The sequence below is a fragment of the Letharia columbiana genome (genome assembly GCF_014066305.1).
Source record: "Letharia columbiana isolate WasteWater2 chromosome Unknown Sc0000042_s0, whole genome shotgun sequence".
Classification (NCBI taxonomy): Eukaryota; Fungi; Ascomycota; class Lecanoromycetes; order Lecanorales; family Parmeliaceae; genus Letharia; species Letharia columbiana.
This window is the reverse complement of record NW_023501086.1, coordinates 377,222-402,924: the sequence shown is the minus strand read 5'-3', so window position 1 is coordinate 402,924 and position 25,703 is coordinate 377,222. Positions and strand designations below refer to the sequence as shown.

The following is a 25,703-nucleotide window of genomic DNA, read 5'->3' as shown; positions in this document are numbered from 1 at the left end:
ATTAAATCTTATAATAATATTACGTTTTTTATAGTCTATATTCGCTAGCTAATCGCTAATAAACTACGCTCTTATAATTCTAATCTCTTTATCTTTTAAAGAAAAAAACCTATTATTATTACGATATTAAGTTTATCTCTAAATTATATAATAAAAAACGAAGATAATATTAAAAGTCGCTATAGTCTTAATAATAAGTTTAAGAATTTCTTATTAATAGAAGATCTTATTATAGAAGAACGTCTTATAATTTATTACGAATTAATTCTTTACACTCGGCACACCTTCCCAATTAGGCCTTAGCGCGCCTCCCCTCCGCATATATGTGCCTGCAGATTACTTAGATTAATAGAACAACTTTACACCACATTAATATTATGATATTAAGAACTATTCCTTAACAAATGGTAGCAACACCTGAAGATCACTGAACAGGAGTCTATTGAATTTATTCGCTCATCCATAGTGCTGGCCAGTCACGCTACGCCTCTACCTACCTCAACACCCACATCGCTCACCTATCAGCACTCAGCCTGTCACGCAGAGTCACTACACGCAAATAACATCCATAGCGCTTATCTATCAGCACTCAGCCCGTCACGCAGAGTCACTACACGCAAACACAAGCAGTGAACCTTTCAATAGGCCTGTCTACTTCCAGCCCACTCATCCCCGGCATCTCAAACGACCAGCTTCAGGGCATAATGGCTCTGTTTCAAGGCATACTAAGAACTGAAATGGCCATATTTAGAACTGAAATAAGAACCGAAATAAGGACTGAAATGAATCAACTACGCAATGAGTTTCGTCAGCAAGCCACTCAGCCAGTCACTCAGCCAGTCACTCAGTCAGCCACTCAGCCAGCTACTCAGCCAGTCACTCAGTCAACCACTCAGCCAGAGCACCCAGTTGAACAGGAGGAGGAACCACTACAGGCAATTGCGGAGAACACTGCGGAGAACACTGCGGAGAACGTTGCGGAGAAACCAAGCGACAGCAAGGCCCCCAGCACCAAGAACACGGCTCAGCTCTCCAAGATCCCACGTCATTTGCTCTCCACGATCCCACGTCAGATCGCCACTCAGCAAGCGGAGAACGACACTGCAATTTGGCCTATCATCCCCACTACATTATTGTGGCACACAATCACTGAGTTGAGCATACAAGAGAAGGATCTACTGCGACGCTCACAGCCAAACCACTATGGCCCACTATCATTGAGGAGGAACATCGGACGATGCATACTTGGACGAATTGAAACCGTCTGATGTCTTGCTCTGATAGCTATTTCGAAAGTTCCACTGCGGCAGGAGAACTCGTGGGATGCACACCACTAATTAGCCAGGTGTCTCCAATTCTTTCCGATATTTCGATTCTTGCCATGAGGACATGGCCATTCGTGTTTTTTGTGGGCAATTGTTACGGATTAATCCTTCACACTCGGCACACCTTCCCAATTAGGCCTTAGCGCGCCTCCCCTCCGCACATATGTGCCTGCAGACCACTTAGATTAATAGAACAACTTTATACCACATCAATATTATGATATTAAGAACTATTTCTTAATATAATTACTAAGATTAAAAATTATTATCTAAAATAAGAATAAGAATTAACTACGTTAAAAGCTTATAATCGCGAGCTTTATAACGCTAGCTTATTATCTATAACTAGCGAAGATCTATTTATATTAATTACTATCGCGTCTTTAATAAATATATTAATTAAAATAAAAATACTTCGCTTTAAAAGAATATATTCTTATAAAAAAATTAGTAAGAGAGAGTATCTACGCTAGTTTCGCGAAGTTAAAATTAAATTTCTTATAAATTCTAAGTATTTTATTATTAATTAATTAAGAATTATTTATTATATATAATTTTTAAAAGATAACTTTAATATCTATTAATATAGATACTATTAAATTTATAGTCTAGAAGATATAACTTTTAAATTCTTTAAGTAGTTTCTATTTAATTTAGTAGCGAATTTAATAAATCGTTATCTTCTTATCTACGAAAAGTAGAAGAAGACTAAATAACGCTTCGATTAGAAGATATCTATTTTTAAAATCTATTTAAAAAAGCTAGAGGTCTATATAACTCTATTTTCTAAGAAATATTAGATTAATTTCTTCTTAATTAAACTTAAATTAGAGTTTAAAAATAAGATTTTAAATATTAATAGTATATCGAAGTAATAAAAAGAAATTCTTATCTAGACTATTATATAAAAAAGGATTTTAAAACGCGTATACTTTAATAGCGATTTCTATTTAAAGTTTTCGAGAGAGTTTACTAAGAATAAGTCTCTAAAGAATTAAATTTTAAAGTCTAAATTAATTTTAAATAGCGGCGCTTACGTAGCGTATATCTAAGACGATAATATAAAGTATAAAGTTAAATTCTTTAACTCTAATTATAAAAAGAATAATTGTTTTTATTATAATAAATAGAATTATTAAATATCTAAGTATTTAAATCTCGATAAATCGTCTATAGTATATATTAACGCAATATCGATAAAAAAGATTTAATCTTATAATCGTCTTAGAAGCGAGATAAGAATAACGATTAATAAAGATAATTTTTTCTATTCTTATAAAGAAGTAAATAAAGCTTTAGAATAAATAGAGGTAACTCGTTACTCTACTCGATACTAAAACGTATATTAATTTAATTTTATAAAAGTTCGTAATTTAATAGAATTTAGAATCTTATAATATTATTTTATCGTAATCGAAAGCGCTAAGTAATTAAAGTATATATTACTATAGCGTATATTAGCTAGATTACTAATTAGTAAATAGTTAAAATTAAAATAAAAAGTATAATATACTCTTCTATATTATTAATTAAAAAGACTTTAATATTATATTAGATATACTTAAATTAAGTTAATTATAAGTATTATTAAATTTAACGATAGAGTAATAATAATTTAAAGTTAACGCTAGTAAATTATAAATTAAAAAATTAACTAAATTTATTCGAATTATTAAAGAGAAGTTAAATATATTCGCGATTATATATATTATAATAGCGCGAAGCGAATCGAAAAATAGATATAGTTTAAAGCTTTCTTAGAAGTTATTAAAATTTAACGACGTTTTTTTTAATAAAAAAGTAAGAATCTTATTTACGCTTAAGTAGAGAGATTATATTATTAAGATTAAGAGTAATAAAAAGTCGCTATATAATCTCTTATATAATCTATCTTAAACGAAGTTAATAAAGCTATAACGCTATTTAAAGAACTTTCTTTAAAAAGATTAAATTTATTACTCGACTTTCTTAGTCGAAATATTAATTCTTTTTATTTCTAAAAAGAATAGAGAACTTTATTTTTACGTTAATTATCGAAGTCTAAATACGATAACTATTAAAAATCGATATTCGCTATTTCTAATTATTAAGACTCTAGATCGCTTATATAAAGTTAAAATCTTTATAAAGTTAAATCTTAAGAATATCTATTATTAAATTTAAATTAAAGAAGACGATAAGTAGAAAATAGCGTTTCGTAGTTATTACGACCACTTCGAATATTTAATTATATCTTTTAAACTCATTAATATATTAATAACTTTTTAAGCGTATATTAATAGAGTTTTTATAGATTTAATAAATATAATATATATAGTATATTTAAATAATATTCTAATTTATAGTATTAATTTAATAAATTATTAATAATATATTAAGTAAGTATTTAAGTATCTACGTTAGTTTCAACTATACGCTAACTTAAAAAAGTATTAATTCTATATTAAACGAGTTAAGTTTTTAGAATTTATTATATTTATCGAAGATATCGTAATAAATTAAAAATATATCGCTATTATTAAGAAGTAGTTAAAATTAAAAAGTTATTAGAATATATAAGTCTTTTTAAACTTTATTAATTTCTATTAATAATTTATTTATAGTTATTTTAGTATAATAATACTACTTATTAACTTACTTAAAGAAAGTAAAAATAGTAAAAAATCTAAATTACTAGAGTAAATAGATGGCGCTAAGCTAGCGTTTTAATAGCTTTAAAGTACTTTCGTAATTATATTATTTCTACGCTATTATAATCTAAATTTAAAACTATATCTTAAAATTAACGCTTTTAACTTCGATATAAAGACGATACTTTTATAATTAAATAAGAATAATTACTAGCGACTAGTAATATTCTAATCTAGAAAAATAATTTCTATAAAATAAAATTATAAAATTTATAATTAAGAGCTACTCGCTATTATAATATCTATAAAATAATAATATTACTATCTAGAAGATAGTATATTTTATATTAAAATTCTAATAAATTATAATAATCTTAAAGACTTTATAAAGTAGAAGAAATTAAACTTTAGATAAACTCGTTAGACGCTAAAGTTAGCTATTTATAACTTTAAGATTTTTTATTAAATAGATAAATTAAACTCTATTAACTTACTATCGTAACGCTTTAACTATAAAAAAACTTCGTTATTAAATATTAAACTACTATTAATACTATAAAATAAACTTATATTTTAAACTAGCGACGAATAGTTATAAAGAAATAAAAAGATTATAACGGCGATAGCGCTTATATTTCGTATTATTAACGTTTAAATAGTTATTTCTAAAAGAAAGTCTAAGATTATATAAGAGATTACTTATAATATATCTTAAAGATTAATAAAAATATTAATTTAAGATCTATAAGTTTATAATAATTAAATAAACTCTTTTCGAATTACATCTGCAAATCTGAAAAGTTTCTTTCTATACGATTTTCGCCGAGTTTATATCATAAGTACGATTTAGTACGATTTAGTCTATTAAGTAAACTTTATCTATATTTAACTCTTTTCGCTAGTTTAATAATTAAATATAGTAAACTTCGCGTTTAATAAGCTAAGATAGTATTTATTTAAGTTAGTTAGATTTTAAAGTAACTATAAGCTATTAATTTAATAGTATATATTTAAAAATTTGAGGAACTATATATAAGATAGATTTTCTAGATTATTTAAGATAAATAATATTACTAGTAATAATAACATCTATTAAAAGTTTAATTCGATTAATTAAATATATATTAAGAAGATTTTCGAAACTATTTAAGCTAAATAGTATTATCGATTATAATAATATCTATAAAAATTCTAGATTAACTAGTCTCGCTAGTAATGTTAGTATTTATAGCGTATTCGAATTAAACGATATCGTCGATTATAATAACGTCTCTAGAGTATCTAATTTAGATTAGACTCGATACCCCTAGATATCTAATAAAAGTTATCGATTTAAGATTTACCGCGATATCTTATTATAATATTAATAATATTTATAATCTCTAAGATATAGATTCTTAAATAATTAAAATTTTAAGCGCTATAGCGGTGCTTAATTCTTTATTAATTCTTATTTAATTCGCCTAGTAGATAAAGAGATTAACCCTTTTTATTCTATCTACTACGCTATATATTCTTTATATTTTTTCTTCTTATTTAATATAACTTTATTAATCTATAAATACTTATTCTCTTTATAGATTATCTCTTCTCTTATTCGCTATAATAAAGCTATAGACGATATATTAAAGTTTAATCTTTTTTATCTATTCTTTCTACTTATTAAGACGCGAAGCATTTATACTTTAAACTTAGAGAGATTCGAGTTCTAATTATTATTTATTAAACCGATTTCTTTCTATTTAATTATTTTACGTATTAATTATTTCTTAATAACTCGCGAGATTTTCTTATTATCTTCGATTAAGCTTAAATCTAACCTCTCGAGTAGTTTAATATTAGCGAACTTTAATATAACTTCCCTTAAAACGCTTGCGAAGCTCGGTTCCTCGATAATATTATTTAGCGAATTCTTATATAAGTTATTTAATTTAGAAGATTTCTATACCTTTTTTATTAATCTAAGATATATCTTTAAAATACGCTATCGTAATATATAGCATATAATAAATCTTTTCTATTATTTTATATCTCTCTAGAACTTCTTAATATACTTATATATTTCTAAAAAGTATTATAATTATACGAGTAGTAAAATAATAGTAAAGAGCTTATCTTCGACTTTTTACTATCTTATCTTTTAATATAAAAATATTTAGAATTATAATTCTTTAGACTATAATAAAGGGCGGTTATTATAAGAACTATAGTATTATCAAATAAGAGTAATTAAAGATACTTACTTCTTTATCTAAATTCGAGAAATACTCTCTTATTATAAAAGAAAATTTTATATAATAATATAACTATTAATTAAGATAAGAAGTATCTCTTATTCTAGAGACTATTAACTAAAAAAGTCGATTAATCTAAGTTTTATAAAATATATTATATTCTATTTATTTTATAAATCTTAGTGTGTAAATTAAAGGTCGACTAATAAGTCGCTAACTATTATCTTTATATCTTTAGACAACGACGTTATATAGGCCTTAAGATAAGATTAAACGATATCTCGAATTTTCTTTATTAAAGTTAAACGAAAATCGCCTATATAGTTAAAAAGCTATATTCTTATTAAAAAGAGTTTAAAGTATTAATAGTAATAATTAGTTAAGGGTATTAATACCTTTCTCGCCTTAAAATATATAGATTAATTATCGATACTTTATATAAATCGAGTATTCTTATAAAGTTATTATCTCTAATCTCTTTATATTTTAATTATTATTTAATTAAGCGCGTTAATATAATGCTTTAACTAGAGACTTAGCTCTTAAAAATCTAGATATTTAAAATCTTTATTAATTATAATTATTGTAAGTAAAATAACTCTTATTATCTCGAATATATTAAGATACTCTTTCTTAATATTGTAATCGCGCTTTTCTCGCCGTATTAAATTATCTTAAAGCGCGATCTAACGATTATCTTCGTCTAAGCCACCTTATAAAGTATAATCTATATATCTTTCTTTATTCTAATCTATTAACGATATATAATTTAATATTATTAGAGATATTAACGAAGCTCTAAATTCTCTTATCTTATTTAATAAATATATTAATAAGAGACTTAAATAAGCTATATATTAATAACGCGGCTTTAATATAATAGCGTTTAACGACTCTATTTAGCGTAATACTTTTTAATATTAAATTATTTATAACGATTTAGTTATTATTCTACTATACTTAAAATATATACTTATTTTTATATTAAAGCTTTATATAAAGTATTCTAGCTTTATTATTATAAAGGCGACTCCTCTTAGCGAGTTATTTCCTATCTCGACTTAGTATATATTTATTAATCTAGATATTTAATTATATAATATATTCTTACTTCGCTTTATTAATTCTAATTCTTCGTCGCTAATAAGAATTACTCTAAATTCTATAGTTTATATTAGCTAGTTTATATTAATATTACTTAATTTTAAAACTAACTAACTAATAATTAGTATTATTATTCTTTATTCTAGATTTAATAATCTTAATACTCGATTAGAGTTCGAATAAGAGTCTTTCTATCGCTTTCTATTAAGGTATTAACCCGATAGAAGATATAGATTAAATAAGAATATATCGAGTTTATAATCTTCATCTTTATCTTTAATTTTAAAAGAGGGATTTTTTCTAATATCTATAATAGTATATAAAATTAAGAAAGTATTATTAATATTAAAGAAAGCTTCGTTATATATAATAATTATAATTATTAATAATTTCTTCGTCTTCTCTAGACTAATAGAGTTATTTAAGAATTTATTACCGTCGTAATTAGATGCTATATATATATCTTTCTTAGACTTATATATTCTATAACGTTTAAGTAATCTAAGATCTATTTATCTATATTCTTCGATATATCTTTTCCTCTTATTAATCTTCTTTATTTTACTCGCTTTCTATTAATATATAATTAATAATATCTTCGCGAATAAGTAGATTACGATTTATATTTTCTATCTTCTTAACTTTCTTCTTTCTTCTAGCGTTTTTAACCCTCTTTATCACTATTCTCTTTTTCGTATTCTACTCTAGAGTTTCTATAATCTCTATAATCTAAACGCAGTAGACTTACTTAGTAGAATATAAAGTATTATAAATCTTTTATTATTACTAGAAGTTAGAATAAAATCGATACTAAACGTTAAAGACGATAATAGATAAAATATAAAAATAAATATATTTAAATAGATAGAAAAATAAAAGAGTAAAGAAAAGTTATTAATTTGAAAAGAGGGGCTATTAATTAACGTGTTTTTAACTTATTTAAATTAAAGCGCGTCGAATCTCTATCTAAATTCGACTATCTATTTAACTTAAATACCTTATTCAAATTAGATAATATTTTCGCTAATAATCTCTATTCGAATTAAATAAATTTTCTATTAATAATTAACGCTAAGTTAACTATTATCTATTATCAAATATTACTACTCTAATTATACTTTCTTATTTACTTCTCTATTCTCGAGTATTTTTCTATAAATAATATTTATTTTAATATATATAATTATAGATCTTCTAGTATAAATACTTATCGATAACGATTACTTCGATATATTAATAATATATTTTATTCCTTAGATAATATTATATATAAAGTTATAATTTATATAATTATTAATAATAATACTATCGTAGACTTTATAACTATTAAAGATAACGTATAATTCTTTTTAGCGACTCGAAGTTATTTTATATATAATAGTATATTTCTACTATAATTAATATCGCCTTTTTATAATCTCTATTAATAGAATATAGAGGTCAAATATCAGCTTTAACATCTTTTATATTACCTCTCTCTATTTAATAAAGATTATATATTTTCTTTAATCGAAGCCTATTAAAATATAGCCTATAAAGAAAACTTATATTAGCGGATTTTCTAGAAGTTATTTAAGTTTAACGCTATTAAATAACGCGAGGCGCTAATTATATTAAAGATAAAGATTCTATATTATATAAAGTATAAGAAGATATTTAGAGAAAGTAAAGATTATAAATTATTTTAATAAGATAGATTCTTTATATTATAGAATTTCTCGAAACTAATTAAGTTTTAAAGAATATAACGATTATAATATAAATATCTAACTATTTCTTATATATATATATATTATAACTTCGAATCCTTTCGCTAATAGCGAGAATAATCAACTTAAGCTATTATATCGCTTTATATATTCCTCTTAATATCTTTATTATCTTTTTCTTTTCTTAAGATAAACGATCTCTTCGCGTATTAGTAATAGTAGATATATATAAAAAATAAATACTTACTTATCTAATATTCTTTAATTATAAAAAATATAGAATTCTAGCCTCGCTTATATATCGATAATATGATTATCTTAAACTTTCGAGAATAATTAATCTTAATATCTTTATTATCGATACGATATATAATTCGATCTATTATAATATTATACACTTTATCTTCTTTTAATATATCTATAAATATATCGAAATCGATATTATTTACTATAACGCGAATTAATATTTAAGTCTTAATAATATTAAGAAACGATATTAATATATCAATTATAGTTCTTTTTAAATATATATAGAAATTAGCTCGATTAAAGATATATAATTATAATATAAAATCGATATTATTAGTAGAGATAGATTATCTATTTAGCCGTCTATATTTATAAGCCTATATATATATATAATTAATTTTTATAATTATATCTAATTCGTAATTATTTAATTATTCTCTTAAAATATTAGACGTAAAGACTTTTAGAAAGGCGTTCTCTAGTTACTTAAAGATCTCGCTAAGCTTTATTTAGTTATAAGAAACATTAAGCGCGCTTCTAATTAGATATCTCTTTCTTATCTCTTACTTTAAAAAGAAGCGAATCTTTTTATAACTAAACTCTTTTATTATTAAGTTATATGAGATAATTAATATCGTCTAGATTCTTAAATTAATATTAATATAGAATAATTTAGATAAGATAAATAAAGATAACGCGACGCTAACTTATAAAGACTCGTATTTTATATCTAAGATTGATTAAATTATAGAATTCTAAAAGAAGTAAAATAATTCTAGAGGAGGATATATTAGAAAGAATATTATAGAATTAATAGAGATTCTAATTTAGAAATAGATCTTACGGGCCAACCTTTATTTAATAAATCTTATTATATTATTTATTCTATTTATTTAGAGAATTAGTTAACGATTAAATTAAATAGTTGAAATCGAATAATATGATACGGAGTCGGATTATACTATATATTATTTAGGTATTTAAAATATCTATTTAAGAATAATATATATCTTTCTTAACTCCCCTATCTATCGTATATCTAAACTATCTTATCTTTTACTTCTTTACTTATATCGTTATTCTTATATCTATCGTAGATATTAACTCTCGAGTTAAATATCTTTTATTCGATCTTCTTATTTAGAATTTTCTTATCTAGGTCTTATAAGTTATCTAATATTAAACTATAATTATATATTAAAATAGTATAAAAGCTTTAGAATAACTAAGTATACTTATAAATAGCGTATCTAAAAAGACGATATAGTATTATTATATATTTAAGAACGAATTATCTCTCTTCGCATATTTCTATTTAAAATCTTATTATCGAGGCTTTTTAGATTATTTAATACTAAGTAATAATTATATATCTTTTTATTTTCCTATAATAGTTATACTACTCTTTTATCTACTTAAATATCTTATTACTTTTTTTAATTAGTATCTAGATTAATAAAGCGAAAAACTCTTATTAGCGTTATATTTATATTTATAAGACGCTTAATTAAGATGAGAAAGCGGGATTTATCGTTATTCTTAAAAGGTCGTATTATTAGATTATCGCGATTTTTAAATTAAATAACTAAAGAGTATTAGAGAATTTCGTTATTTGAATACTCTTACTTAAGTTACTACGAGTCTATTAATATTATTTAAATTTAATAAAATAGAGAAGAAGATTATACTAGAGCGATAATTAGACTAATTATAAGAGAACTTTTAAATATTATTAGCTTTTTAGAATATTTATAGATATCTTTACTAAGAGTATTAATTAGCTATTTTAATATAATAAGCTTAAGAATATCTTTTATTAAGTCGTATAGATAGTAATTATATATACTATCTTACGAATATTATAGTTATTTTTTTTTTATATTATCTAGCTTAGAAGACTAATCGCTACTATCTAGACTTATAATAATTCTTATTATTATAATACTTAATATCGATTAGCTTTAATTAATATATCTTAGAGAATTCGAGAATATTAGAAATAATAATTACGACGCGTAGTTTATAGGTCTTATTAAAGTATAATCTATATATAAATTTAAATAGATTATACTCTTAACTCTGGGTTTTATTATATTATACGAGATACTCGACTTTAGCTTAATCTTAAATAATTTAATTAATATCTTAAAGAATTTTTCTTTAATCGTCGCTTAATAAATAGATAATCTTTTTTATTTTATAAGATGAAAGCTTTATAAGCAAAGCATCGCTATTAATAATTCTTAATTTTATTATTTATTTAATTATTAGCTTATCTAAAACTATCTATATTTTATTAATATTTCTCTTTAACTCCTTATTCGATAAAGCGCGTAGACGAGACTCTATATTCTCTATATACTTTCTAATATTATAATATTTCTTCTCTATTATCTTAAATAAAACGATATCTATCTCTTATTATAACTACTTAATTAATAGAATTATCGTTATTATATTAATAAAAAATATAGTTTATAATATAGCTAAATATTTATAAACGAATAGTAGATAATACTTAAACTTCTTCGCTATTCTATTATAATATACTTACTTCTTCTTATCCGAGTTTTATATATAAGCGAGATCTTCGATAATAATTCTAGATTACTCTATCTTATAGGCGATAATTAATATAGATATCGAGAAGATATCTAACTTTATATTATAATACTCGTTAATATAGATTTATTTAATAGCGAAGTTATATATAAATAAATTCTTTATTTTAACTTAGATATAATTCTTATAGAACTCGAGTATTATTAAGATTAAGAATCTCTCTTATCTAAATTAAGCTTTATCGTTAACTATATATTTAAGTAATTTAATATTTATAGAAGTTAAAGGCTTCGAGCTAATATTACGATATTAAATTAATTTATATATATAAAAAACGCGAAGTTATATTACGTTATAATCTTCGAGATTTATTAGCTTAATAATTTTAATAAGTTAATTCGCGAAAATTTTAACTAGAACGATTATTAAGAAGAATCTCGATTTAGATATTATTCGGGCTATATAATTAGCTTCATCTTTATATAAATATATAATATTAAATATCTTAATCGAAGAGTATTAAAACTATCGATTCTTTCGAATAAATCTCGATATAATATATTTACCCGCGAAGGGAGACTTCTTAAAGACTTTAATAATAATAATATCTTAATATTCTTCGAGAATATTAAATTATAGAGTAAGTTATTATTTAAATATTAAACTTATTAATAGTATTAGAGTTTAAAGAAATATTTATATTAGCGAGTTAAATAAAAGAATTAGATATATTTATCTTATCGAAATTAAACTTATCTATATTAATTACTTTATTATAGAAATTTATCTAAAAATATCTTTATATTAAATTATATAGCTAATAGATTTTTAGAATAATAGATATCGAAGTTTTTTACGAACTTAAGATATACTCTAAGTCTCTAAAGATATAAGTATTTTTAATATTTCTATTATTACGATTAAGTTATAGAACTTACTTTATAATTTTCTAAATCTAATTTAATTATTATAATCTCTCTTTTTTATTAAGCTTAATTTTTTTATTAGATTAATTAATATAAAGAGTAGATAACTAATAATACTTGAATATATACTCTAATATTAGATTTTTATCGTCGACCTTTATATTATTCTATATCTTTCTTTAATTTATAATCTTATTAATCTTAATATCGTAAAAGTTAATTAATCGAAGAATATAATCTTATTTAATTAAGAGCTCTATTAATATAGTATCTTCTATTATTAAACGCCTCTTCTCTTATAATAAGAGTATATTATTACTCTTATAAGTTTTAAATATAACGATATTATCTATTAAATTATTAATGAACTTCTTTTATAGAAAATAATAACGAACTTATAATTAAGAGTTACTCTCGTCTAAGCTAATATTAATAAATCGAAAATCTATTTTATTTTCTTTATAAATATTAAGTAAGTTAAATAGTAAGATTAGAGGCGAAGCGATAGTAGAATAGAAAGAAAGCGAAGTTTTAATAGATTTAAGTTAAGGCGAGATATTAGTAAGTCTAAAAGAGATTAGAAACTTCGAGATTTTCTAAAAATCGTCTTATATAAAGTATAGTAAAAGAAAGATATAAAAAAGAAGGATATTAAGGATTAGAGTTAGAGTTAAAATACTTTAATAGATAACTTAATCTTCTTTATAGATAGAGATTTATTTAATAATTTATTTTAGTAGTAAATAGAGTTTAAAAGAAGAATATAATATATTATTAATGATTTATTTAGATCGAAAGCTAGTCTTAGAAGTTGAGATAAAAGATTTATATTAGATAGAACTCGATATTAAAATTAAAAGTAGCTTCGATAAAGATTTTATTAAATATCGTCTATAGTGTGAAGTTTACGAAGTGAATATTAAATAATAAATTATAAAGGGAAAATAGTAGAATATAATATTATAGGCGCTAATAACTAGCGCGATAATTGACTATTTAACTTTAATTCGATAGTTTATCGACTATTTAAATCGTCTATTCGACTTAAATATTTAATTATAATTTATATTATCTAGAAGCTAGATTAGAGGTTATATTAATAATTAAGAATTATAATTAAAAGAATTATAAATATTTAGTAGAAGTTAAATATTAAGTTTATTATTACTATTAATTAACTCGAATATATCGCTTATTCGATTTAGATACTAAATGCAATAGTAGTATCGAAATCGAATAAGCGATATCTAAGCTATTTATATATTCGCGTTATCTACGTTTCTAGTATTATTATTCTTATTCCCAATATCATTATATATCTAAAATCGAATTATCTCTCTTCGTATATTTCGATTTAATATCTTATTATTTAAGCTATTCGAATTATCTAATACTAAGTAATAGTTATAAATCTTTTTATTTTTCTATAATAGCCGTATTACCCTATTATCTACTTAGATATTCTATTATTTCTCTTAATCGATATCTAAATTTATAGAGTAAAAGAATCTTATTAAGGTTATATCTATATCTATAAGATATTTAATAAAAACTAGAAAGCGAGATTCGTTATTATCCTCGAAAGGCTATACTATTATATTATTACGATTCTTAAAAGAAATTATTAAGAAGTATTAGAGAGTTTCGTAATTTAAATACTCTTATTTAAGCTACTACGAGTTTATTAATATTACTCGAAATTAATTAGATAAAGAAGAAAAATATATTAGATTAATAATAAGATTAACGATAAAGAAACTTATAAAAACGATTAATTTTTTAATATATTTATATATATTCTCTTTAAGAGTATTAATTAGCTACTTTAAGATAATAAGCTTAGAAATATCTTATATTAGCTTATCTAGATAGTAGTTATAAATACTATATTCTAAATATTAAAGCTAGTTATCTTTCTTATTATCTAGCTTTATAAAGTCTAATTATTATTACTCTATTTTATAATAATTCTTATTATTTTAATATTTAGAATTAATTAGTTTCAGTTAATATTATTTAAAAAAGTCGAGGATATTCGAAATTACTATTATTATTTAAAGCTTATAAACTCTATTAAAGTATAAGCCGTAGATAAGATTAGAGATATTATAATCTTAGATTATAATCTTCTTATATTATATAATATACTTCGCTTTAGTTTAATTTTAGATAATTCGATTAGTATTCTATAATATTTTTTTTTAATTCTCGCTTAATATATAGATAATCTTTCTTATTTTATATAGTAAAAGTTTAATAAGTAAAGCACCGCTATTAATAATTCTTATCTTCGCTATTTATTTAATTATTAGCTTATCTAGAATTATCTATATTTTATCGATATTTCTCTTTAACTCCTTATTCGATAGACTATATAAGCGAGCTTTTATATTCTCTATTCGCTTTCTAATCTTATAATATACTTTTTCTATTATCGTTAATATAACAAGATTTATTTCTTATTATAATTACTTTATCGAGAGAATTATCGTTATTATATCTATAAAGAATTTAATTTATAATATAGCTAAATATCTATATACAAATAGTAGATAATACTTATACTTCTTCGCTAATCTATTATAATATACTCGCCCCTTCTTATATAGTTTTTACGTACTTACGAGATCGTCGATTATAATTCTAAATTACTCTATCTTATAGGCGTTAATTAATATGAGAATTAAGACGATATCTAATTTCGTATTATAGAATTTATTAATATAAATCTAGCCGATAGCGAAGTTATATTTAAATTTCTCTTTATCTTTAATTATAACTTTTATATAATTCTTATATAACTTAAGAGTTATTAGAATTAAGAATCTCTCTTATTTAGATTAAGCTTAATTATCGATTATATATTTAAATAATTTAATATTTATAGAGATTAAGAGCTTAGCGCTAACTTTATAATATTAAGTTAATCTATATATATAAAATACGCGAAGTTATATAACGTCGCGATTATCGAGATCTATAAGCTTAATAATTTCTATAAGCTAGTTTATAAAAGTCTTTACTAGAATAATAATAAGAAAGAATCTTATTTTAAGTATTATTTAAATTATATAGTTCGCTTTATCTTTATATAGATAAGTAACATTAAGTATCTTAATCGAAGAATATTAAGACTATTAATTCTTTCGAATAAATTTCGATATAATATATTTACTCGCGAAGGAAAACTTTTTAAAGACTTCGACGATAGTAATATTTTAATATTCTTTAAAAATATTAAATTATAGAGTAAGTTATTATTTAAATATTTAACTTATTAATAATATTAGAGTTTAAAAAAATATTTATATTAGCGAGTCGAATAAAAGAATTAAGTATATTTATCTTATTAAAATCGAGCTTATTCGCATTAATAGCTTCTTTATAGATATTTACTTAAAAATATTACTATATTAAATCGTAGAGTTAATAAATCTTTAAAATAATAAAAATTAACGTTTTTTACGAATCTAAGATATAATCTAAATCTCTAAATATTCGAGTATTATTAATACTTATATTATTATAATTAAGCTATAAGACTTATTTTATAATTTACTAAATTATATTAAATTACTAAGATCTCTCTTTCTTATTAAGCTTTATCTTTCTATTATATTAATTAATATAAAAAATAGATAACTAATAGTACTCGAATATATACTCTAATATTAGATCTTTATCGCCGATCTTTATATTATTCTATATCTTTTTTTAACTTATAATCTTATTAATCTTAATATTATAAAAGTTAATTAATTAAAGAGTATAATCTTATTTAATTAAGAGCTTTACTAATATAATATTTTCTATTATTAAACGCTTTTTCTTTTATAGCGAAAACGCGTTATTATTCTTATAAGTTTTAAATATAGCGACGTTATCTATTAAATTATTAATAGATTTCTTTTATAAAAAATAACGATAAACTTATAATTAAGAGTTACTCTCGTTTAAACTAATACTAATAAGTTAAAAATCTATTTTATTTTCTTTATAGATATTAAGTAGATTAGATAATAAGATTAAAGATCGAGCGATAGTAGAATAAAGAGAAAGTAAAATTTCGATAGAATTGAATTAAGGTAGAGTATTATAAAGATTAAAAGAAATTAAAAACTTTAAAATTTACTTTAACTTAATAGAAGAAAAGATTAAACACTTAAATATCTTAGAGAGTTATTAAGATTAGAAATATAAGTATATTAATAAGTCTCGCGAAGTTTTAAAGATATTAGCTTCGATATCTAATATCTTAATTAAAGCTAGAATTAATATTAATACTTATTATTAATATAGAAAAGTAAGATTAATAAACCTTTAATTACGCGCTATAAGAATATTCGCTATTTAAATATATATACTCGCTTTTAATACTTATACGCCTCTTATAAGTTATTATTATTATTTATAATTAAACTTATATTATCTACTCTATAGATTAAACGAGATAATACTATAGAATTTTTATCGATATTATCTTAAAATTATTTTAATTAAAAATAGATAATAAGAGCTTTAAGACTAAATTGCTTCTAGAATTAAAAAATTATTATTAAATTATTTATTAACTTCTAAATAGAGATAAGTTTATACTTATTTAAATTATCGATAATAATAAATTAGAGAGAGTTAATACTAGAGGGATTTTCGATTAATAATCTACTAGATTAATAGAAGTTTATTAATCTCTTAATTATTAAGAGCTTCTAGATCTTCATATATCCATCTTTCTATATTTCCATCGATTTCCTCTTAAATAATCGCTTCTCTTACTTCGTAAGCGCCTTATTAATTAATAAAATTAATTTATATAAGAATTTAAGAAGAAAGCTAGAGTCTTACGCGATTATATAATTAAGAATAAATAATAATTAGATAGTCTCGCTTACGATAATATTAATCTTTCCCTTATATAATTTTATAGACTTTTTTTAAAGGCCTTTATATCTTAATTAACGCGAGAACTTCTCTTCTATTACTTTAAATATAAGCTCTAAAAATTAAAATTCTTTATAGATATTATCTCGATTCGCGATAACGTCTAACTTAGCGATATCGATTTTAAAATAAAAATCGATTTCGATAAACGCTATTATTATAAGTATATCGTTTAGAGAAAATATAGATATCGATATAATAATATATATAATACGGTAATAAGAAAACGCGCGTTAGATTAAGTGAGATATAAGATAAAAGAAATTTAAATAAAACTATAGAGTTCGAGTCGAATATCTAATATTATTTCTTAAAATATATATTATATCTTTAACTAACTTTAATTAATTATAAGTAAACTTTAATTAGCGTTAACTTTATTAATAGCTACCTCGATAACCTTAATTAAATATTAATATATTATATCTTTAATTAACTTTAATTAATTATTAATAGAAACTTCGATAAAAGCTTTAACTAGCGTTAAAATTAGTAACGCGTATATCGATAATAAGAGTATAAATTTCGCTACTATATCTACTAAGAATATAAATTTATTTAATAATAATATAGATTTTCTAAGATCTATTCTCTACTAATAATTTCGAGACTAATAATCTTCGATAGAGTTTAAATAACAATAATTACTTCGATAATTAATATTTCGAAAATTAATACTTATTTTAACTCTTTAATATAAGAGGTAATAATAAGATATAGCGATTAATAAATATTATATTTATATAATTTTCATTTACTCTTCGATTAATTAGTAGATAGTCGAGTTCCTTTTTTAGTAGATATACTAATCTTCTTTCTTCTTTATATCTATAAAAATCGATTAATTAAATTATCTTCTCTTTAAATATATACGACTCTTAATAATTCGTTTAGCTTCGATCGTTTATATTTAAAAGACTTTTATTCTAATATAAAGATATATTAGCTAGCTAAATATAATAAAATAGCTATATATTATAAATAACGATAAATAAATCTAATATATTTCTTTTATAATACTTAAAATTATTTTTAGAGGTACTACTATCTAAATTAAACGATTTAAATTAAAGTAAAATTAATTTCTTTTATATAAAATATATATCCCTAAATTATATACTCTATAGGCGACTTTACTATTTTAAAGTAAATATATAAATATAATTTTATATATATGAAAGCGCTTTAATTATATATATATTAAATACGAAGAAACATTTAAAAGTAATAAAAGTATTTCTCTTCTAAACAGCTCGTTATAGACTCTTCCTTTTTATAAATACTTATTAATATAAGATATTTTTTATATATAGATTTATAAACATCTTTTATATAATTATAAAGAATATAAAGTTGAAATTAGACTTCGCGATAAGTAAGACTAGAGTAGTAATATACGTTTATTAAGATATTAATACGTTATTAATTACTAAAAAACGCGTATCTTATAATTAATTAATAATAGATAAGAGAATATATATCGAATATATCGCTTCTATAAAAAATAATATAAAAATAATAGTAAACTTATTAGATATCTATAAGGTTATAGAAAGCGAAAACCGATTCTTTTATACGCGTTTTTCGATATTATAAACCGCGATATAATTAATAATATTAATAATCTAATAGCTCTAATTATTATAAGAGAAGAAGATATATATTTACTCGAAGGTAATATAATTATAAATTTAATATTATAATTATAATTAGACGAGTAGAAGATAGAGAAAGAGAGAATAAACGCGGTGTAAATAATAAACCTAAATAATAAGATAATAATATTCTTTATCTCTATAATAGGCTTAAGTTATAGTATTATAATTTCGTCTTTAATAATTAATTCTATAGAATCGTATTCGAGAGAGTAGAGTATTAAGAGGCCGATAAAATTATAATTTAAATCGAAGTCTCTTAGTTAAATGAAATTAATATTTAATTATTAAACTAGATTAAATATCGAGTCGATATTCGATATAAATAATTTTTAGAATTCATTTAAATTCCGGGAAGATTATACGCTAACGCTATAGTTTTTTAAGTTGAAACTCTTCGATAATAATATTGATAAGTTCTTTCGCGATATCTATTTATAGCGATTTCGAGATGACTATAGCTTTAACGATATAAAATTATTAAGATATAAGATATAGAATATATGTGATAATGGTATCGACGGTAACTAAATTAGTTAGTCTTTTAAAATTTATAACTTCGAACTTAAATTAAGATTGAAGATATATTATATTATTTACTTCGATATTATAAATATTATTAAAGTATTTCTAGCATATAAATCTTTTAATATAAATCTATATTATTAATTTATATACTAAAAAAACGCTAATAAAGCGAGAGTCTATAGCGAGATATATATTACGAATTAATAATAGAAAACGTAGAATAAGCTATCTAATAACTCTATCGTTATTCTTATTATTTTAATATTAGATAAAATTTATCTCTTTTAAATATACGAGAATTAATATACTTAGTCGATTTATATTATAATTAAAAACCTTTAATAAGATATATAACGCGCGTATAGTAGATCGAGTATAGCGATTCTAAAAATAATATCGATTATTACGAAAAAAAAGTTAAGATCTAAATCTATTATTATATCTTAAATTTAATAATCGAAGATAACTTCTTATACTCTCGCGGTATACTATCTACTAACGAAATATATTTAATAATTAAAAAATACTTCGAATATAATATTAATATATAATACGCGAATAGTTTAACTCGAAGATATTATTTAATACTAGCTACTATAATATTAGACTATAAAAAATAGACGATAATTACTTTAATCTTAAGCGATAGATATTATTCTATATATATAATTTTATCTATAAAGAGAAAGTAATTATATTTCTTAATTTTATATTCTAAGTAAATATTTAAGTATATAATCGAGTAGCTAAGACTATAAAAGAGGTATATTAAAAAGATATTAAAATACTTATAGAATATAATACTCTATAACTATCGTCCTTTTATCGACAACTACTTCGCTATCGATATATATTAATTATAATACTTCGATATTCTATATTTCTTAATAATTAAGAAACTTATAAACTATCTACTTAAATAATAAGTTAAATATATTAAAGCTACGAAGATAGAGAACGAGATAAATAAGCTTCTCGATATTCGCTTTCGGGCGATCTCTAATTATATTAATCTAAGATATATTAAATCTCTAAGTAAGAAGATATAGTAGATAGAAGAGAATAATCGAACCCTATAGAGAATAATAATAACTATCTTTATATCGATCTTAGTTAAATTAAATTCGAATACGCTATATATAGATCGCGCTATTCTTAATCTTATTATATTAGCGAGATATCGTTCTTATAATAATAATACTATTCGATATCTACTCGCGGCCCTAGTCTAAATTAATCTACTAAAAGAGATTTTTCGAATATATAAATCTCTAAATAAAACGATAAATAAAGATTATTTTAACTTTCTAAAGTTTTATAGTATTAGTTACTTACTCGAAATAATATAATTATTTAACTTACTCGATAAATTAACTATTTAAATAAGAAAAAAGATATATATTAAATTCTTTAAAAAGTATTATAAATTAATGAATAAGTATAATAATTATATTAAATAGATTATATATTATAATATTATATATTAGAAGATAATTATAATACGTAATCTCGTTAAGTACTAAGATATAAAAGTATTACTATTTATAATTAAAAGATTATAAAAGAAAGAGAAGAAGATCGAGATAAGAATTTCTTTAAATCTTTATATCTAAAATTAATAGATGGATAATAAAAAGCGTAATATTATAAGATAGATAAATTATTATAATAGTCGTTATTAGCGATTAATAGAGGCTATTACTAAATAATTAAAATTAGATACTTTTCTCGAAACTCTAATCGCCTTTATTTAAATAGATCGAATAAAATTAAAGAAATATTATCTATTTAAGAGAGATAATAATATTAATATATATAAGGCGAATTATAAATAAGTACATCGATATTCGATTCGCATCTATTTTAATATTCGATATTAAAAGACTCTTAGAAAGGATTCTTTAAATATAGCTCGCTTATTTAAAGACGTCGTCGTCTATAGATTTATCGATTAACTCTTTTAAAAAAGATAGCGTAGAAACTACGCTTAAGTTTACGAATATAACTAATAAACCTTCGATATTAATAAGATTCTTTTAAGGAAATTAATAAGAAAAATATTAGTCGTAATAGAAGTAATAAATCTAGTTTATAGAGATTTCAGATAAAGATTAACTTATCTATAGAGTATTTTTATAGAGATATTTAAGTATCGATATAATAGATAAATTTAAAAATATTATAATATAATGAAAGTAGAAAGGACGCAGCCATTAATAGCGCGAAATCTAAGAATTCTCGAAAAACGACGATTCTATAGCCTCGCAAGTATCGAGAGAAATATATATATCATACCCGCGTCGATAAAAGATAAGGAATTTTATTATATTAATAATTTTATCAACTTTAATTAATATAATAATATCTATAATTTAAATTTTCTAAATAAGAGCTATAGAGTAGTAAAGAAGATTAATATATATTATACTATAAGATAATAGAGATATCGAGAATCTAAATTTTAGAATATTAGAAATAGAATTAAATATATAACAGGTAAAATCGGTCTCAATTACTCTTCTCGACTCGAATATCTTTCTTAACTTAAATACCCTTCTTAACTCGAATACCCTTCTCGACTTAGATAACTTTCGAATTATCTTTAGAGTTTATCGAGCGAAGAGGGGTTTTATAATTATAAAACATATACGTAGATATCGTAATTAGAAAGAGAAGAGAGAGCGAGCTTTTTCTTAGTTAGAGAGACGTTAATACGCTTTAAAAAGTATTTAATTAAGTATTTTAGCGTTAAAGACTACTATTAGATTAATTCGCGACTTCTTATAACTTAAAGAACGCTATCGCCTATAACGAGGGCTATTATCTAAAGTTTTCTTAAGTTGTTAATAGTCTATACGATAATACTAAAATCGAGATATATTATTTTAAAAATATAATAAACTAGAAGAAAGCCTTAACGTAAGATATTGTAGAAGAAGATTTATATATATTATTACTCGCTATACTCTTATATATATAATTATTTAAAAGTTGAAACTTCTAACTTAAAAAAGTCGATTTCGATTTTATAAGAAAGATATCTAATATTTTAACGAGTATTAATATATATAAATCTCGAAGAGATTTAGATATTAAGAGAAGAGATTAGTAGAATTAAGATCGAGTAATAAGAATATAAATATATATTATCAGTCTTTATATATATTATATTAATTTTAACGCGATTATAGCGATAGAGAAGCGTACTAGCGACGATTTTCCTTCTTAGATAATTAACGCTTATAAGATATATTATAAATGATAATACTCTTATCTTTAATAAAGAAGATAGATTACTCGATATAGTAATATAAACTTATATATATAAATCTAATATCTAGCGATAATATTATTAAGTTAAGTTAAACTAAGCTTATAGTATAACTAAGTTAAATCGAATTCGACTTATAGAGTTAAGTCGATATCGCGAACTATAAAAATAATAAAATATTAGTATAAGACGATTATTATTTCTAAAAAAATTATTCGAATAGTATATAGTAATTACTAAACTAATAAATATTATTCGAATAGTATATAGTAATTACTAAATCGATAAATATTATTCGAATAGTATATAGTAATTACTAAATCGATAAATAGCATTTTAATAGTAAATAGTAATTACTAAATCGGCGAATAGCGTATAAAAAGCAGACTATAGTTACTAATTAGGCGGAATTTAGACGAATTTTAATTAGATTTACTAATTTAACGAATTTTATAATTTCCGCGATTAACGCGCGATTAGCAATTTCAAATTTTATAGAAACTTTTCAGATTTGCAGATGTAATATTAATAAGCTAGCGATTAAGCGTCGCGTATATAATTAAATATAGATCTTAAACTCTAAGAAACTATTAAGATATAATAATCGCCTTTATATCTTTAAAAATAAGATTTTAAGAAAAGAGCTTATTAGTAAATATTATAATAATTTATTATTAAGATACTTTAACGCTACGAAGATATATAAGCTACTTACTTATAAATATTATTAAAATAAAAATCTAAAGTAAGTTATTAACTATATTAAGATATATAGTATTTATTAGCGAATTAAAGCTTTATAATATCGCTTATATAGCGAGTTAAGCTCGCTTCTTATCGCTATTAAATTATAAAAGAAAATTTCTATAAATTTTATTATCGACTTATTAGCGAGTAAATATAAGAGTATTATTTACAATACTATTCTAGTTATAATAAATTAATTTATAAAAATAATAAAGTATATTTCTATATCTATTATAATCGATGTCGCTTAGCTAATAAAAGTATTTTATTTTAAAATAGTATATCGCTATAATATATTAAATGATATTATTAATAATAGAGACTCTATATTTATTAATAGCTTTTAATTCGCTATTTACTTTTATTTCAAAATTAAGCGTTATCTAAGTATCGCCTTTTACTTATAAATTAATAAATAGATTAAGCGTTAAAATTAGATATTAGAATACTTCTTATATATATTCGCTAACGATAAGTAAAATATCTAAATAAAATAATTATTAATAATAGAGTTCGCTTATATAAATAATTAATATTCCTTTATTAAAATAATATTATTCTTTCTAATATATAAATATTATTCTAAAATCTATTAGAAGATCGAGAACGACTTTATTAAGAGAGAGATACTCGCTATAAATAATAGAATAAAAAAGTTATAAGTATTAAGAGATAAGATAGTAAAGCGCCTTCGTAGCGCGATTGCGATTTAGTTTAAGTATTATAATAAAATATACTAGTCTTAAAGCTATAAGATAAATAATTTAATAATATTAGCGATTAAAAATCTAAAGTAAAAATATCTAAATAAGAAGTTATCTTATAAATTTATAGAATTATTTTAAATTATAGATAAGATAAAGGCGTAAATATATCGTCTACTTTTACTCTCAACGTATAGAATTTATAATATCTTTTATATATTATTACTTAAATCTTATTATCTTCGCGATTATAATAACGTAATAAAAGTCTTTATATAAACCCTCGATCTTATCGATAATAATAAACTTTAAAAGATTAAAGAAATTATTAATAAAATTAAGTATAAGAAAGGCGTTTAATATAAAGTTAAATAAATTAATTAAGATAAAGAGTATAATTAATAATTATTAGATAATAAACTTATTAATATTAGCGAGCTAACTTAAATCTATAAGTAGATAAATAATAAACGAAAGTATTAATTAATAAATAATAAGTCTCTTATTATTAAAGAGCTCGATTAATTATATAAATTAATGGCGAGTAAGCGAAGGCGATAAAATAAGATATAATTATTAATTAGATTAGATATATTTTTAGATAATACTTATACTACGCGCGTACTTCTCTATACTTACTACTATTAAGATATAAATTAATAAAATAATTATATTATTTAATTATCTATTAAGCTCTACTATAGAAAAGATTTATTATATTAAAATATATACTATTAATATAAACGTATTTTTATCTAGAGTAGCTATTAAAAAACTATCTAAAAGTCTTACGCTAGCGCTACTATTAAAAAAAGATTATTACTTAAATATTCTTCGCTATCTTATCGTTAGATTCTAAATCGAGTTTATTAATCTATTACTTTAATAAGAAGATAATTAAAGTATAATTATCGAGTTAATACTCGTTAATATTCGTTATATATTAATAAAGACTCTTAAACTTCTTCTCTAATAACTCGTTTATTTTCTTTAAATTTATTACGCGCTTATATATCGTTATAAATTAATCTTAAAGATCTATAATTATAGTAGAGGCGATCGAAGTCGTTATTATTATATATTTTTATAACTTATATTACTAAGTAATCTTCTTATCG

General features: G+C 21.7%; 1 protein-coding gene across 1 annotated transcript; it reads left to right on the top strand.

Moving 5' to 3' along the window:
- Positions 1 to 782: 782 nt before the first annotated feature.
- HO173_009733 (uncharacterized protein) lies at positions 783 to 1,268 on the top strand (the record flags this gene model as incomplete). The annotated part of the gene is made up of 1 exon (XM_037311622.1): positions 783 to 1,268. The coding sequence occupies one exon, from the start codon at positions 783 to 785 to the stop codon at positions 1,266 to 1,268; it is 486 nt and encodes a 161-aa protein (XP_037161569.1).
- Between the last annotated feature and the right edge of the window lie 24,435 nt (positions 1,269 to 25,703).